The sequence below is a fragment of the Diabrotica undecimpunctata genome, chromosome 6 (assembly GCF_040954645.1).
Source record: "Diabrotica undecimpunctata isolate CICGRU chromosome 6, icDiaUnde3, whole genome shotgun sequence".
NCBI classification, from domain to species: Eukaryota; Metazoa; Arthropoda; class Insecta; order Coleoptera; family Chrysomelidae; genus Diabrotica; species Diabrotica undecimpunctata.
The window spans coordinates 117,110,551-117,129,762 of NC_092808.1; the positions used below are offsets into that span (position 1 = coordinate 117,110,551).

Below are 19,212 nucleotides of genomic sequence, written 5' to 3' on the forward strand. Positions count from 1 at the left end.
AAATTCTGGAATAGTTTACGGCTTTTTTACTTACATCGGATCTTCTACATTCGATTATATGGTTTTTTATAAAATAAAATCTAACATGGGTTCAGGATAAGAGCTTTTTTAGTGTGCTCCATGGACAATGTATCCCACAAGATACATACGGTTTTTTTTTGCAAACGTGCATAATATTTTATAAATGTTTTATTCTGTATTGCTTAATGTATATTTAATAAAAATGTAATGTAAAAATTTTAATATTTCACTTCAAATAAAAGTTTGTCCGTTCAAGGGTTAAAACAATAGTTATGAAAAAAAAAGTAATTCTGATAATTTATAATACAATTTTGCTTATAACTGTAAAAGCTAATAAGAGATATTAATAACCCGAACGCGACTACGAAGTAAAATTATTATTATTAGGATATTAGGAAAAATATAATATAAATGGAGAAAAAATATTAGATAAATGAAACCATTATTTTTTTATTGATCTATTTGGCATAACCTTACAAATAGTATAAGTGGAATTATTTTAAAAATGTCTTATAAGAAGGTGCTAAACTTTTTGTTTGGAGAGATAAAATCATTTAAAGGTAAGGTAAAGAAAGAAAAAACTAAATACAAATTTTAAATAAATTCATTCTCACTCATTTATAAAGGTACAGATTTCTTTACAATCCTCTTCTGTATGACTTTTATTTGTACACTTTCGACATCTCTCATTTTTTTATTTACTGTTGTGAATTTATTAATTGTTATGTCTTTAATTTATAATGTCTTTACTAATTTATTATCTTATTCCTACTTTAATTTATTAAAAGGCACGATAATTTATATAAGTTTATTTATCACTACATATACAATAATTTATTAGTAGGCGAGCGTAACAATAATATCACGAGCGCGAATCTTCTTTATTAACTAACTGTTTTCAAAATAAAAGTTCCCTTATATTTATACGAAAACAGCTGCTCTAGAATCCCATGGATTTTGACCTCAATTGACCTGGTTTCGCCTCGAATGGACAGGCCTAATTCCGGAAGATTCGAATGGAACCAGTTTTTTTATTACTTGGAGTTTATGCCAGCTATTCGAAAGGTCTCGTATATTCTAAAACAGAACAGCATTAGTCATAATATAATACGGTTATTTTAGGCCAGGATAATTATCGTAACATTGCCCCCCTCTTAAAAGATGGTTCCTCCTGGAACCTTGTCGGGACTGGAACCGGAACTGTATGCTGGTATCGGCAACTGGACCCTCTTTTACAACTTCCAGTTGTATAAAAATGACAAGGGACGGTTTTCTCTCCGCACCAGTAACTATGCGGATTGCAACAGACTAACACCTGGACTTCGGTGTCTTTAAAGATCTCCTCCACCATATTTCGGATGACCCTCCAATCTAATTGGCGGCACTCCAACTTTGGCATGGCTAACTTTTGCACGTCGGACTCTAGTACGTGCTCTCTCAATTGAAGTAAGGCTTCCCACACATCTCGGTAGGTAGGTTGGTCACGGGCAGTGTCTTTTGTTACCAGGTAGAAAAGGTAACGTGATGCATCTTGGAGTTTCAAGGTCTTACCGGGAGCTGGCACCTGGCATTGAAGTTCTGCAACTCGACCAAACTTCCTTCGAAAGACGCATGCCAACCCTGGTGCGTCTTTGATACTGGCCGGGATGGTAAGGGCCAGCGAGTAGTCATCGGGGAGCGCGAGTAGATCTTGCTTTTCTTCAGTGGTAACACCATGTCTTGCTTTACCGGTACCTCCATAGGCACCCATGAATTCCTCAAACGTGAGGTCAGACACGTCTTGGACTTGGTTTACTTCCACTTCTTCATCTACGTCGTGGTCACCTTCGAAAGACGCCAGCCGGTTATGGTGTACTATCATCGGCTTTCCCCTCGGAATCTTGCTTATTCGGTAGATGACATCGTTGATCTTCTCCATGATGAGGTATGGACCTTCCCAAAACTGCTGCAATTTGGGAGAACAACCTTTTCGCTTCTTGGGATTATACAGCCAGACTTTGTCGTTCTTCTTAAAGCAACCCTTTTCGGCTTGTGTATCGTACCGTTTCTTCATTCGGTCGCTAGCGATCTGAAGGTGGGAACGGACCAACTCATGTATATCGTCCATTTTTCTTCGTAATTCGATCACATAATCCTCACCTGCTACATCTTCTCCAGGTCGACACCCAAATTCTAGATCACAAGGTAGTCGCATTTCGCGTCCGAATAGGACTCTGGCTGGTGTCTGACCTGTTGATTCGTTAACAGCAGATCTGTAGGCCATTGTGAAGAACGGAAGGTATTGGTCCCAATCTCGCTGATGATCGGACACCATCTTCGTCAAATACCTGCCGACTGTCCTATTCATCCGCTCTACCATACCATCAGATTGCGGATGATATGCTGTAGTTCTTGTTTTCTTCATGCCTAGTCTATCACATATTCCTTGGAATAGATCGCTTTCGAAGTTCCTGCCTTGGTCACTATGTATCTCCAAAGGCACTCCAAATCGGCTGATATATTCTTGGATCAACTTATCTGCAACGGTGACGGCCTTCTGGTCGGGAAGTGCGTAAATCTCGACCCACTTCGTAAAGTAATCCATTACTACCAACATGTACTTGCCTCCATTTTCACTTTCTGGAAATGGCCCAGCGATGTCCAAAGCTATTCTTTCAAACGGGCTTCCAACATTATATTGTCTCATAGGAGCTCTCCTTTTCCGGTGAGGCCCGTTACTCGTAGCACAAATAGTACATTTCTTACACCAGTCTTTTACGTCGTCGGAACTGTTCATCCAATAAAACCGTTCCCGAATTCGCTGAAGGGTTTTCCTTACACCAAAATGCCCTCCCGATGGACTGTCGTGTAACTGACGAAGTACTTCGGCTATTCTGCTCTTTGGGATCACCAACTGTCTTCTCTTCTCTGAACCGTCATCATTTTCCAGGACTCGTTTAAGCAAGCCATCTTCCATGATAAATGAGTCCCACTGGGCCCAATACGTCTTAACTACTGAGCATAGGTTTGATATTTCTTGCCAAGGTGGTCGACGGTTTTCCTCTTTCCATTTTCGAATTTTCTGTATAACTGGATCTCTTTCTTGTTCTTCTCTGATCTTAATAGGCGTCCAGTCGTCGTTGACCATCGTTGTTCTTAGCACTGCTGCTTCCTTGGATTCCGTTTTGTTGCAGTGGGAACACTCTGCTGGGCATGGCCTTCTGGAAAGAGAATCAGCGTTTCTATGGCTAACTCCGGCCCGGTGCTCAATCTTAAAATCGTATTCTTGGAGTCGTTCGATCCACCTGGCTATCTGACCCTCTGGATTCTTAAACTGCATCAACCACTTAAGGGCGGCATGGTCGGTTCGGATTAGAAACTTTCTGCCATAGAGGTATTGATAGAAGTGCTCTACTGATTTAACTACTGCTAGAAGTTCTCTCCTCGTGACGCAATAATTCCGCTCAGGTTTTGAAAGAACTTTACTAAAATATCCGAGGACTCGTTCCTGTCCTCCTTGAATCTGAGACAGCACTCCTCCAATTCCCACATTACTTGCATCTGTATCTAAGATGAACTCTCCTTCTGGCAGTGGATACCCTAAAATTGGTGCTGTTATTAAATGCTTTTTCAAGGTCTCAAAGGCATTTTGGCAGTCTGTATCCCAGCGGTAATCTCTTGCTTCCTCCGTAAGTCGCGTTAATGGCTTAGCGATATCTGCAAACTTCTTAATAAACCTCCGGTAGTAAGTACATAGTCCAAGAAAACTTCTCACTTGATGTTTGTCAGTTGGTTTTGGCCATTCCTTAATGGAATCGATTTTTCCTTTATCCACGGCCACTCCTTCTTTACTGACTATATGACCCAGATAATTGACTTTACCTTGAAATAACTGGCACTTCTTGGGGTTTAGCATCAATTGGGCAGCTTTAAGTCGATTAAAAACGTTTTCTAAATTCCTCAAATGATCTTCGAATGTCTCCCCCAAGACGATTATGTCATCCAAATAAACCAGGCATGTTTTCCAAGATAACCCTCTCAACACATTTTCCATAAGCCTCTCAAATGTCGCAGGAGCATTACAAAGTCCAAATGGCATAACGTTGAATTGTCACAATCCAGATCCTGTGGTGAAGGCTGTCTTTTCTTTATCGACTGGGTCCATTTCTACCTGCCAGTATCCAGACTTCAAATCTAAAGTAGAAAACAATTTACTTCCAGCCAATGTGTCCAATGTGTCATCGATCCGAGGCAGAGGATAACTATCTTTCTTGGTAACGTTGTTCAGCAAACGGTAATCCACACAGAACCTCGTCGTTCCGTCTTTCTTCTTAACCAGGACCACCGGAGAGACCCATGGGCTCGTAGAAGGTTCTATCACCCCGTCTTTCTTCATTTCCTGAACAATCGTTTCAGCTTCCTCTCTCTTCGCCTGTGGTAATCGTCGAGCTGTTTGACGAATTGGCTTAGCATTACCAGTATCAATTTTATGCTTAACAACGGTAGTTCTTCCCGTCTTTCCTCCTTTCGGTACGAAAATATCACGATACTGCCGCAGAAATTCCCTTAATTTCCTTTTCTCCATCTGATTTAGAGACTGTCCTGCAACTGCAACCATTTGGTCGAATTTGTCGTTGGAATTATCAGATGTTGTCGCCTGACGGATTATGGATGTCACAGGTACACAAGTTCCTACTTTTGTCTCTTTCTTTATGGTCACTGGGTAGTCGTTGACATTGATAAGTCTCACAGGAATTTCTTTAGCCGAAGTCACCAATTCCTTTCCAATTATGATTCCACGGCCAACCTCATCGTCGTGGTTCCAAGGCTCCATCATAACAGGTCTCCCTTCGTCTACAATTCCCTGTAGTCGCGCTACTATGATCGTTTCGCTTCTCGCAGGCACGACTGTATCTTCTGTAATGGCTGCTTGCACAGTGTTGTCATTATGTGGATGGAGAAATACCTCCTCGTTGCCAACTTTGATTACCTTATTCTTAAAATCCAATTGGAATCCATGCATATTCATTACGTCCATTCCTAATATAACATCCTCTTCGATGTCAGCAACTATAACAGTATGGACAAACTTTTCTGCCCCAATTCCCAATTGTACCTGGATTTCTCCATGAATGTTGGCATTTTCACCTGTAGCGGTCCGAAGTCGTAACCTCGTTGGTAACAGTTTCTTTCGGCTGTTTATAACTGTCGGGCGTATAATGGTTCTGGTCGCTCCGGTATCCACCAACAACGTATGCTTTTTACCATTTATGTCTCCATCTACATATACACTATCTTCACGACATTTCAAAGAAGCTATTAGTATGAGAGGGTCTTTGGAAAAGTTTTGGGTCGAAGCTGCCCCCCTAAGGCTGACCCGTTCTAGTTTTCCTGATGGTGAGTTTCTTGATTTGCGTCGTACCTAGGGTGCTTACAGGAGCTTCGTACGTGTCCTATTTCGCCACAATTCCAGCATCTGATGGTCTTCGTTTTCTTGTATGTCATGCTTTTTATCATATTAACGAGCTGGTCAAGTTTATCTTCATCTTCTTCCTCTTTTACAGTCCTAACTTTACTGTACCCGCCAGAGGCCTGCGTAGCTGACTCGTATTCGAGGGCGGCGGATAGGACATCAACCAGCGTCTTGTGACGAGCTAATCGCAGTGTTCTCTGCATTTCATGATCACGAAGACCATCAATAAATGTTTGCACGGCCAATTTTTCCATCATGTCTTCGGGAGCTGTTGGATAAGCATATCGTACTAATCTGGCAATATCTACCTCATATTCTTGAAGAGCCTCATCTTTCTTCTGTCTACGATTTTTAAGCTGTGACTGATATACATGCTCCAAATGTTCGTGGCCATATCGCATATTTAACCTCTTCTTCAGTTGTTCGAAATCATCGGTCTCCTCTACGGCTATGGTCTGAAGCACATCTAAGGCATCTCCTCGAAGAGCGATAGTCAGGTTTACCGCCTTTTCTTTTTCAGACCATCCATTTGCTCTTGCGGCTGATTCGAACTGTTTCATGTAGTTGTTCCATGATGATTTTCCGTCGAAAGTTGGGACTTTAACATGAATAGAACCTCCACTTCCTTCAAATTTCGGTCGTGTCTCCAACTTACATTTCGTCTCGTCTTCTTTTATCTCCACTGTAATCGGATTGTTACCTCTCTCTGCTGTCCCTGTTTCCTCCATCTTCCTTTCCATTTCTTTCATCTTTTCTTCGAAGGCCAACATATCGGCAGCAACTTGATTTTTTAACGAAGATATTCTATCGTCGAGGGCAGACATCTCAGAAGTGACTTTAGAGATTTCCGAAGAGATGTTAGCAGAGACTTTGCTTTCCAGCGAAGAAATCTCGTTAGAAACTTTGTCTTCCAACGAAGCGATATCGCCGGAAACTTTGGCTACATCACCAGAAACTTTGGCTACATCAGAAGAAACTTTCGAAATCGACGAGAGGACAGCATCTTCAAATATATAGGTCTCTGGATCTAGTCCCTCTTCTAGCAAAGCGTTCTTTAGTCGTTGGACTAACTCAGCCTTTTTTCCGGTAGAAGCTAATTCTCTGTCTTCAAGATGTCTTCTTAAATTAGTCACTGTCAGCTCATAAATCGTAGCCATTTTCACAATTTATTTTATATTCACTTGTAATTTATTTTCGCAATTTATCTTAAGTATTCCACTGTTCTGACACCATTTGTTGTGAATTTATTAATTGTTATGTCTTTAATTTATAATGTCTTTACTAATTTATTATCTTATTCCTACTTTAATTTATTAAAAGGCACGATAATTTATATAAGTTTATTTATCACTACATATACAATAATTTATTAGTAGGCGAGCGTAACAATAATATCACGAGCGCGAATCTTCTTTATTAACTAACTGTTTTCAAAATAAAAGTTCCCTTATATTTATACGAAAACAGCTGCTCTAGAATCCCATGGATTTTGACCTCAATTGACCTGGTTTCGCCTCGAATGGACAGGCCTAATTCCGGAAGATTCGAATGGAACCAGTTTTTTTATTACTTGGAGTTTATGCCAGCTATTCGAAAGGTCTCGTATATTCTAAAACAGAACAGCATTAGTCATAATATAATACGGTTATTTTAGGCCAGGATAATTATCGTAACATTACATTGTCTAGCTGTCCGGCCGTATCTCAGACATTTGAAGTACTGTACAACAGGTTGTATTCAGTGTTAGTCAAAAGTCCGTTCCCCCCTCGTATCTTTTGAACGGTTATACTTATAATAGTGAAATTTGGAGGAGGTAATAAACAGACGTAGGCTTCTTAACTAGTCATAACAGGTGACGTAATAGTGATAGATGACGTTACAGCGCCGTTATGACATATAATTTTAAATGGGACCTTATGGCAAGTGTAAATAAATTAAATAAATACGAAAATTGTAGCTTCTCATTTAATTAATAAATATTTAACAACCAGTTCTTATAGTAACTTTTCAAAATGTACTCCATCTACTTTCTGACAGTAATGCATCCTATTTATAAACTCTTTCCGTACTTGTTCAAAAGTGGTGGGGGAAATCGCCCTACAATTCAACAATTCGTTGTTTCAAAGTGTTAATATTGTCGGATGATGTAGGGTAAACTTTAGATTTCAACTATGTCCATAGAAAACAATCTAATGGTGTGAGGTCCGGTGACCGAGCTGGCCATTCTATTGTACCTCGTCGTTCAATCCATCGACCACGATCAGGTAACGTCTTACTGCACCATAATGGTGTGCAGGAGCACCATCTTGTTGAAACGTTATTTCTTGTTGCCTAAAGTTGCCGAATTCATCTGGATTATCCCCCAGAATTTCAAGTATTAATGGTTCAATTGCATTTTGTAACATCTCCAGAAATACTTCAGCGGTTAATGTGTGTGTTAATATTTCCATTGAGAGAAAAAGTACCTTCGTCACTATAACAAATTGTTTATATGTAATCGGGCTATTGGTTAATTTTATTGGACATATTCTCACAAAATTCTAGTGTTCGGTCGAGGTCATCATCTGAGGTGCACAATTTTTAATTTGTATGGATGAAATTTGTTTTCAGCCAACATTCCATGCACTGTCTTTTGACTGATTCCATAGATAGGTGCGACTTGGGCTGTAGAAGAAATGGGGTTTACTACCATTTCTGAAATTATGTCAATTTCTTTGTCATCACTAATTGTTGTTCGACCAGATGGTTTAACATCTTGAACACTACTGTTTAAACTTTCGAAGAAGATTCCTCAAATAAGCTCTCAATGTAGAGCGATCGGGGTATCTCTTATTAAAAAGACGTTCCGCTGCATGGAAATCATTTCCACATTCACCAATTATTAACACAGCTGCTACTTTGTCTGCTACAGTACGTACCATTCTGCCTTCGTAAAAATTTAAACGTCTCGTTAAACAATAATAAAATTAAACTACATATTAACTAAGAACAATTAACTAAAAACACCTTGACTAACCTTGAACTGACTAAACTAAGCAAAAACAGAAACTAAATATTGAGCTATAAATGCTTTTTCAAACTAAAAACAACTAGAGAATTGACAAACGTGAACTTTTTTGACAAATAACCAAAGGCGGAAGTTTTTATGAATTAAATAAAAAACTAGAATTTTAGTATTTATTTAATTTATTCGTCAAAATTATCTTAAAACCAAACAAAATTAGTATGATTAAATAGGTATATTAAAATAATTGTAGTTTCGCATTTAAATAACAAATATTCTAACGTTCCCCTCTGGTTAATTGGTTAAAAAGTTGACATTTACGTAAAAACACCTGAAAAACGTCAACTTTTTGACAAGTAACCAGGGGCAGAGGTTTTAATATTTATTAATTAAATGCGAATCTACAATAATGTTCTGAAGCTATTTTCTTGCGGCATTTTAAATTAATTTATATTTAAATGGGAATAAGCCACATTAAAGGTTAAAATACGCTTATTGACGTTTCAATTTCCACTTCGGAAATCAAAAAACAAAATTTGTTTAATTTACTAATGTTTGTATTTTGAGAACGATTTCCGAAGTGGAAATTGAAACGTCAATAAACGTATTTTAACCTTTAATGTGGCTTATTCCCATTTAAATATAAGCGAATCTACAAATTTAGAATTTATTTAATTTATTCATTAAAATTAGCTTAAACTCAAATAAATTTAGTATGGTTGAATAGGTATTTTCAATACCTTTCAAACCAGGTATCACTTGCTATAAGGTCCCATTTAAGATTATCTGTCACAGTGGCGCTGTAACATCATCTGTCACTATAACGTCACATGTTATGACTAGTTAAGAAGCCTATACCTGCTTATTATCTCCCTCCAAATTTCACTATTATAAGTATAACCGTTCAAAAGATACGAGGTTCGAACAGACTTTGTCTGTTCGTTTGTCTATTTCATTTGTCTATTTACCAGAAATACTATATATTTGTCTTGTTATACAATGAACACTTGCTACTTGTTTGCTTGATTTGATAGCTGTTAATAAATATTCTTCAGAAAAGAAATTATCTACCACCCTGACAACTCATTTTTTGGAGTATAGAATTTTGTTATAAATGCTATTAAATAGTTTTTTACTGTTACATCATGGTTAACTAAGCTATTTGCTATTTCTAAGGTATTAAAAAGAACCTTCACCCTATCAACTCCTACCGGTTTTATATCTAACACATCTATCTTTGAAGTTTTATCTTGAAGTAGAAAGTGCCCTATTTTAATGGAAAAGATCTCCTCAAATTTTAATTTTTTTTTTCAACGAACACATCAAATGGCCCATTATCACCTTGTCTATTATATCTGTTATTAAAATCTTCTAGTTGTATATACCTGTTATCATTATCACCAGATTTAGCCATACGGCTCACACTCCCTCTAAGGGGAAAATTCACTCATCCCAGACACCTACGGTATCAAAAGGATCATTATCACTATTATTATACGTATTTTTTTTATCGGGCGGCTTATCGCCGCCCGTTTCTTGTGACATTACTTACACCTTACAATTCAATTATGCTCTCGGGAAATACAAATATCGAAAACCATAATCAATTATATTTATATTACAAAAGCTTTAATCACTAGCTTATTCACAATAAATTTAAAGACGTGTATTCACTTTGACTTACGAATTCGAACTGAAAGTAACTGTTTTTTATCAACAAAGTTACTTTTTATTTTTTCAATTTTGAAATAATGCCATACGTTTTTATAAATAAACTAGCGACTTTGCCCGTCGCATGCGACGGGGATCAATTGTCATCTACAGTCAGTCATTAAATTTTTAAAATAATTAACTTTTCGAATATAAACCAAATAGGTATGATCTGGTGCACTTCTGACCTGACATCATGTTTTTTTTACTATACCCTGTATACATATATATATATATATATATATATATATATATATATATATATATATATATATATATATATATATATATATATATATATATATATATTCTTTCCACGTTTTTATTTTACTCTGTTTGTCCAAGATGATGTTTCCGTCAGAATCAGTTATATTTTCTTTCTACCTTCGTCTTAGTCCCCCTGTGAGTTCTTTACTTTTCCTATGTACATTGTGACTATCTTACTTTGACTGCAGACTCTCAATTTCTTCACATCTTTTCTTTGCTTCTTTTTCTTTGGCTTCTCTGATTTTCGTTCTTATTAATATATTTATGGTTTTGTATTTGTATGGGTCATTTTTGGCTTCTTTTCTCTCGTCCATTAGTTTCAGCATCTCATCTGTCATCCATGATTTTTTTTCATTAATCTATCTATCTTTAAGTGTCTATCCTTTACATTTTGCACTATTTCTGTAATATGTTTGATCGGTTGTTCTTCGTTCGATTCGTCTCTAATTGCAGTCACTTGCTCGTTTTACGTGACTTGGACTCTCATCCTCGTATCAAGGTTTTTCAGCATACGTAGGTCGTATGATGTAGTCGTGTGATGTAGCAAAATGTAGTCTATTTGATTCCTAATAATTCTCCCGGGTCTGTCTTAAGGAGATTTCCACGTGTACAGCTTGCGAGTTAATTGGAAGAATGTGTTGGTGACAACTAGTTCTGCGTCTTCTGCGAATTTTTCTAGGAGGTCCCCTCTCTCGTTTCTGACTCCAAGCCCATGTGCTCCAATGTATTGTGTCTTATCTTCAGCTCCAATCTTGACATTCATATCGCCCGTAATGATGAGAACTTCTTGTCAAGGAATTTTCTGTATGATACTGTTGATGTTCTGATAGAACTCAATTGTTTCTTCCTCGCTTTTGTCTACAGTGGGAGCATAGACTTTAAATGTTTAATACTTCTTCTTTTTTTACACGCAATTTATTTCATATGGAATAAATCTCACAAAACAATATACCACTTTTCTATAAGAAAGTGTATTATGTAATTTCTATTATAGTTTATAGAAAATTCAGTGTTTTAACGATAATAAATAATTTTTAATGTAAAAGTGGAAATACTTTTTAAATGTCTAAATTTTTGTTTAGGTATGGTTAACTACTAGATAATTCACACAATACACAAGATACCTATATTTTTTTTATACCAGATTTGATCAAAGAAAGTTATCAGTTTCAACATACTATAATGAATTATTGTTTTTAGGCGATCCCTTATATTGGATGTTGAACTGGGGAACGTTACTTTATCGTAAATCCTTCCAAAGATATCTATGTGCGGTAATATTTTATTATCAAAACATAGCTTTATATACAATAGCAGTTTTTGCGTACTTAAGTAAACCCACTGCAGTTGAACTTTTAGAATATCTAGCTACAGCTACATCATTAACTTATGTGAGTATTTTAAAACTATAGCTAAGTTTAAATGTTTTAACCAATTTTTATTTAATTGATATTTAATACAAAAGACTGATTTATAGTAGATTTTATTATTAATTTTTATAAATAAAAGATTCATGTTTTGTACACTTTAAATATCCTAATAGATTTTAGGTTATTGTTGTACCATTTAACACGTTTCCTGTATGCTTATATTGAAGTTTCATAATTTGTTTCTTCTTTCGGGTCTTCGTAATAGGTGTAGTGTCCTGCTCTAGTGAGGTGTTAGTGTTCTTCTTTGGGAGTCTGTTAGGTATTCCTTAACCTTTAACTTTTCCGACGTAGACGGCAACTCAATTGCTATCAACAAGTCCTCGTAGACACTTCGTGTCAGGCCTAGCAACCTCCAGTGGAGTCTTACGTTGCCATGCTTTCTATTTCTGTTGTAACTTAAACATCTTAGTTTGTATTTCTTCTTCTTCTTCTTCTTCTTCTTCTAATGGCGCTACAACCCTTTGTGAGTCTTGGCCTGCTTAACAATGTTCTTCCATTCTGCCCTGTCGGATACTTTCCTTCGCCACTGCCTGATGTTCATGGTTTTAAGATCCCTCTCTACGTCGTCTATCCATCTTTTACGGGGCCTTCCTCTTGTTCTGTTTCCTTGAGGCTTCCATTTCTGGACTACTTTTACAGCTCGATTATCTGGCATTCTTTCTAGGTGACCAAGCCAGTTTAGTCTTTGTGATTTTACAAATCTGACAATATCTGCGCTCTGCATAGTTCATCCAGCTCGTGGTTCATTTTAATTCTCCACGAACCATCGCTGCATTGGGTTGGTCCAAATATCTTCCTTAGTATTTTGCGCTCAAATATTCTCAGTTGATTTTCATCAGTGGTTGAGAGGGTCCACGTTTCACATCCATATGTGACCACGGGTCTTATTACTGTTTTGTAGATTCTCAGCTTAGACTCACGATTTAGTAACTTACTTTTCATTAAGTCTTTGTATGCATAAAAGCACTTTTTACCGCTAAGAATCCGTGCTTGTATTTCTTGACTGATGTTGTTGTTGTCATTTATTATTGAGCCTAGGTAGGGAAAAGTGGAGGCATATTTGTAGGTATGGTTGTCTACCTTCAGATTCTCATGTTCATTCGATTTTGTGCACTCCATATATTTTGTTTTACTTTCATTTATATATAGACCAAACGTAGCAGCTTCTCGTTTCAGTTCTATAACTTTTTCGCTTAATACCCTTTTGTTGCGGCTTATTATGGCAACATCATCCGCATATGCGCATATTTTCATAGATCTTGTATTAATACAGCCGTTTATATCCAGTTTTCTAACAACAGCTTCTAAAGTTAGATTAAACATTGTTGTTGATAAGGCATCTCCTTGTCTAACTCCATTTTCAATATCAAAGGCCTGCGTCATATCTCCATCTATTCTCACCATAGCTTTGGAACCCTCCAGAGTCATTCGTATAAGTTTAACCAACTTATTGGGTATCCCTAACATAGATAGTTGCTTTAACATCTTTTGTCGATCTACTCCATTAAACGCCTGTTTGAAATCGATATACAAGTTGTAAATAGGTATGTTATATTCAGCACATTTTTCATGTATACCTCTTAACATATGTATTTGGTCTATAGTTGACCTCTTTGGTCTGAAGCCACATTGGTATTCACCAATAATCTCCTCCGAAAACGATTCCAGGCAGCTATATATAATTCCTGATAATATCTTGTAGATGACATTTAAAACTGTTATGCCCCTATAATTTTTGCAGAGTCGTTTGTCTCCCCCTTTGTACATAGGAAGTATGATTCCCACTTTCCAATCTTCTGGGATGACTTCTAGTGTCCATATGCGGTCGATTAGTTTATGGATACGCCTCCATAGCGCATGTCCACCATTCTTTATCAGTTCTGCAGTTATTCCATCTGTGCCAGGTGCTTTGTTATTTTTTAGATGTTTTATGACTTAGTTTATATTTATAAAGTTAAAAAATGCAACACAAAGTTAATTAAACAACATTTAAATGGTTTTTACGCACATATTAAATAGCTTCAAACATGTACATCGAGATAGCACTGATGATGGAATAATAATTCCGAAAACGTTCTGTGATGTAGCCCGAGAGGGTTTTTAATATTATACCTTTTATAAAGGAATTTTTTAATAAATTTTTAGTTTAAAAATTCTTTGACAAAATTTAGCTGGAAAGCCAAAATGTAGCATTTGACGGGATAAAATCTACACCTCCATCGAACAAAGTTGTAACTCAGGTTAGATCTATTTTCACATTTCAACACAGGCGAATGCAGTGAAAAATTGCGCACATGTCAATATAAACGACATATCTTACTTCTCAATAGTTTCGCTAATACTCCGCTGAAAAAAGTTGTACTTTAACTTACGTGTGTCAGTTTAGTGTAAGAAAGACAGTAACACTGTTTACTTCATATGTCAAATTTTTAGTTTCTATATATTTGACGATTAATAAGGTTGTTAAAGGAGTTACAGCTTTGTTGCACGGATGTTTAATTTATAAAGTAATTAAACATACGGTGTATCCCCTAAGTCAATCTTGTATGAATAGTTTACCGGGGGATCCCATATGCTATATGAGTTGCTGCTTTTTTATAGTTATAGTATATCCCATTGACGTGAATGTAACTTGTACATTATTTAATTTAGTTGATATTTTTGACTATACAAGTGTTTTTATCATCATCATCATCAGTGGTGCTACAGCTCTAGTTGAGCCTTGACCTTCCCCAGTCTATTTCGCCAGTCGTTTCTGTTTAACGCCAACCGTTACCAATTTGCCGCGCCGATTTTCCTTGCGTCCTCGTCCACACCGTTCCTCCATCTCAGTCGTGGTGTGCCTCTACTCCTATTTCCCGCTGGGAGCGATAATAGAGTTCGTCTGGGTGGGTAATTTTCATTTGCTCTTGACACATGTCCAGCCCATCTAAGCCTACCTATTTTTATGAAGAATATTACATCTCTACCATTTACTATTTTTTTATACTTCTCGTACAATTCGAAATTATATCGCCTTCTCCAAATACCATTCTCACAGAATGCGCCCATTATCCTTCTTAGTATCTTCCTTTCGAAGACGAGCAGAAGATTTGCGTCTGTTTTGGAGATGGTCCATGTTTCTGACCCATATGTCAGCACTGGTAAGATGAGTGTTCTATATATTATTAGTTTGGTTTTCTGGCTTAAATTTCTGTTTTTTAGCTGCTTGCTTAGTCCAAAATAACATTTGTTTGCTAGCAGTACCCTCCGTTTTACTTCTTCAGATGTGTCATTATCGTTTGTTATGAGAGAACCCAAATATGTAAACTTATTTACTACCTCAAAATTATATTGGTCTATACTGAAGTTTTCTTCGGCGTTTCTAGCTCTATCTCTGTTATTTGGAATAGATGCTAACATTTTGGTTTTTTCCTCGTTTATTTTAAGGCCCATATTTTGTGCGGCTGTCAAGAAGGTGGAAGTCATCTCTTTAAGTCCTCGTGTAGTACGTGCGATCAAATCCAGATCATCAGCGTAAGCCATAATCTGCGTTGATTTATTAAAGATTGTTCCCCTATTGCGTAACTCGGCATCTCTTATAGTCTTTTCTAACGCTATATTAAAGAGAAGGCACGCCAGCGCGTCTCCCTGCCTTAACCCTGCATACGTTTCAAACGCTTGTGACATATCGCCTTGTATTTGCACTCTGCAGATCACTTTACTCATAGTTGTTTTTACGAGCCTTATTAATTTATGGGGAATGTTAAGTTCATTCATGGCTTCGTATAATTTACCTTTTAGGACGCTATCATACGCTGACTTAAAGTCCACAAAGAGATGGAACGTGTCAATATTAAATTCATTGGTTTTTTCTAAGATTTGACGTAGCACAAAAATCTGGTCAATTGTTGACCTACCTGACCTAAAACCGCTTTGATACTCACCAAGGATTTCTTCCACGTACGTACTTAAACGGCTGTACAGGGTGTTGGAGAATATTTTGTACATTGTATTCAGAAGAGTTATACCCCTATAATTTTTACATTCCAACAAATCTCCCTTTTTGTGCAGTGGACATATGATTCCAGTGCACCATTCCTCTGGCATTTGTTCTTCTTCCCAGACTTTGACTATTATGTTGTGAATTTGGTGCATAATGCTGTTACCTCCATGTTTGATGAGCTCTGCGGGGATACAATCCACTCCTGGGGACAAGTGTTTTTATATCGAGATATATTTTCATACATAAAATTAGTCGTAATAGGTGTATATTAGAATTAGCTTTAAAAAATAGTGAAATAGACGCTGAACCTGAAGTAAAATTATCATAACCATAATTTTGTAACTAAACGTAAGTAGTTTATATTTTATGGAACAAAATTTATTTTCTGGTGAGATGGAAAACTTAGAAATTAAATTATATATAAGATTATATATAATTATATATAATTAAATAAAATTAAAGAACTTCAGCAACAAGGCAAAACTGTTAAGTTGGCATGGATTAAAAGCCACTGTGGAATAACTGAAAATGAAATAGTAGATGAATTGACAAAAAACGTGGTGACACAAAGAGTATTAACTCATTATCTTAATACGTCTAGAGATATAGAATAAAACATATTCAAAGAGCTTAGGAAAGAATAGAAAGAAAGGTATATTAATGGGAATATAAATACAGGAAACCATTACAGAGCAATCAGAAACCATATTACGGATAAATCTTGGTTTTCTAAAATGGAGTCGACAAAGGATATGACAACAACTATTTGCAGAATGAGATTTAACAACTGTCATACACCATCATTTATATTTAAAATGAATCTAGCTGATAGTCCGCAATGTACTTGTGGTCAGATGGGTAAACTACAATATAAAATTTTGGACTGTTCTCTTATATCTAATAAGTTTAATATTTTTTTTAAATTCGCTGTATTCGTTGACCGATATCCACCATCCGATTAATTTAAATTATTTATTAACATTAGAAAACAATGAGTTTTTATATAGATTATTGTATAAACATGTTTTAGATATTAAACTCAAATTGTAATTGCAAATATAGAGTAAATATTTCTTTGTAATTTGTTAGAATATAAAAAAAAATTAAAAAAAAATAATAAGAGAGGGAAGTAAACAAAAATAAATAAAAAAAAAATAAAAAAATATAAGAAATAAATAATAATTAAAAAAATTTTAAAAAAAATTAATAAAAACAAAAAAAGAGAAAAAATGGGGAACTTGGACAGTCCACACTAACGTAGCTATTGAATTAAGTAGATAGCTGCAGAAGAGTTTGCTGTGGAACTCTGAGAACATCATCACCTATTTTTTATATAAATAACTAAAAAAGCACCTAATAGAAAAAAAACTAGAAACAAATTACCAAAAAGAAAAGACTATATATTAGAGATCAATACTTGTAATAGATTTAGGATAAGATTGTATACGAAACGGTGACTAATGAAAAAATGAGTAAAAATTGTAAGATTGGCGAATGGATTTAGTGTCCGCAGTGATATAAACACAAACAACAAACTATCAAACCCTATCAATCTGAGCGTTCTACTATATGTATTACCGCAATGACACATACACCTAAACATTCAGGAGTTTATGTATTCATTATTTTCCCAAGTTTGGTAAATGTAAACAAAATTACTTATTAAATTGCGTTTAACGTTTTATTAAATAACTCTAAATATTTAACTAAATATATTATTAAAACACATTTTATAGAAAGCCTCAAAAAGCAGTTCTGTAAAATGCCAATGCTGAACTTAAATCTATAAACTATAAAATATAATATATATTATGGTACTTATTAGATTAAAATTTTAGTTTTCATTGGTGTATGGGTGCTTAATGAGAAACTTTAGCGCTATTCACAAACTTCAAAAAAATCTGACACATTTATATGCAGAGAATACAAGACCAGCGAGTACAAATCTAATACAAAAACTGAAGCGACAAGGAGAAAAATATAAGAGATATTCTTATCTATACATTATTACATTTTTTACATATTATGGCATAGTTTATTGGATTATCCGTAGTTCCAAAAACAACATTTCATATCTTATTTTTCGACATTTTCCAGCAACTAAAACACTAACAATATTAACATATGCCTTTATGGAACCGCACTCTGTTTTGTTTTGTCATAGCATAATATCTATACTTTTCTACTTGACGTGGCATTATATCTATTTGCTTAAAATGTTAAATGAAGAAATCGTAAAGCTAAAGGAGCAAATAAGCAAGCATTCTAATATATCAGAAGAAATAGACTGTACTTATTGTCAACGTAAAATTTCTGAAGACCTGATTTATTTTTTTAACCGATTCCTTAGAATAAAAGAGTAAGTATATATTATGTTTATCTTAATCACGTATATCGCTATGTAGTTAAAAGATATACGGTGGTATCTAATTTCTGTTATTTAATATAGATGTCGCCACACAGCGATACCAGTCTTGTCAAGAAGGAAATTTGCTTAATCGCTTACGTAGAGGTAGAACCCCGAAAAGACACAAGCCGTCATGTACAGACACCGAAGAAGTAGACCAGACAGGGAGATCACCATAGCCAACACCCCTGTAGAATGGACAAACGAGGCAAAATACCTCGGAGTGATATTAGACAGAAATCTTACTTTCACAGAACATATAAAACAAGCAGTCTACAAAGCAAAAGCCCTAAGAAGTCAACTCTCCTCACTAATAGACAGAAAGAGCAAACTTCGATTCAAAACAAAAATGACAGTAGCTAACTGCATAATACTACCCTCACTAACATATGCATCTGCCGCATGGGGACACACATGCAAAAGTAACAGGCAGAAAATCCAGATAGCCCAAAACTGGATGATGAGAGAGGCATTAAATATACCAAAATACGTACTGCTAAGATACGTATTTAGAGACTCTGGTCAGAAAAAAACTCTAAGGACTATGGACAAAAGAGCCTATGATATCTTCAACGGTTTCAGAAACCACCCCAACAGGATTCTAAAAGAGTTGACAGATTACATCAACACAAGAACGGTGCACAGACGGCCGAAACAACAACTAATTGGATATAGGGAAGAAGAATAAAATAAAGAAATGAGATAGCCACAGAGGAGTCAAACCAAAGTATTTTAGACAGTGACCACCAAAAAAAATGAGGCAGAATTGCTGCAACCAACCAAGAGATGGTTTGTTGGATGAGTTTGGATGGTTGATGTAGCAATTCAGTCACAGTCTGGCGAGACTAAAACGATAGTATATAAGACCAATATACACCGGGGTGTGTGAGGGCAATATACACCTGGGAATGGACACCCCAACACACGCACACATAG

General features: G+C 35.9%; 1 protein-coding gene across 1 annotated transcript in view; it reads left to right on the forward strand.

The window, feature by feature from the left end:
• Window positions 1–517: 517 nt before the first annotated feature.
• The window catches only part of LOC140442794 (uncharacterized), a 42,327-nt gene continuing 23,632 nt past the window's right edge, over window positions 518–19,212 (forward strand). The window contains exons 1-2 of the mRNA XM_072533767.1: window positions 518–581; window positions 11,655–11,845. Of these exons, the coding sequence (XP_072389868.1) occupies window positions 527–581; window positions 11,655–11,845 (246 nt within the window). The 5' untranslated portion in view covers window positions 518–526. The remainder of the gene's footprint in view (window positions 582–11,654; window positions 11,846–19,212) is intronic.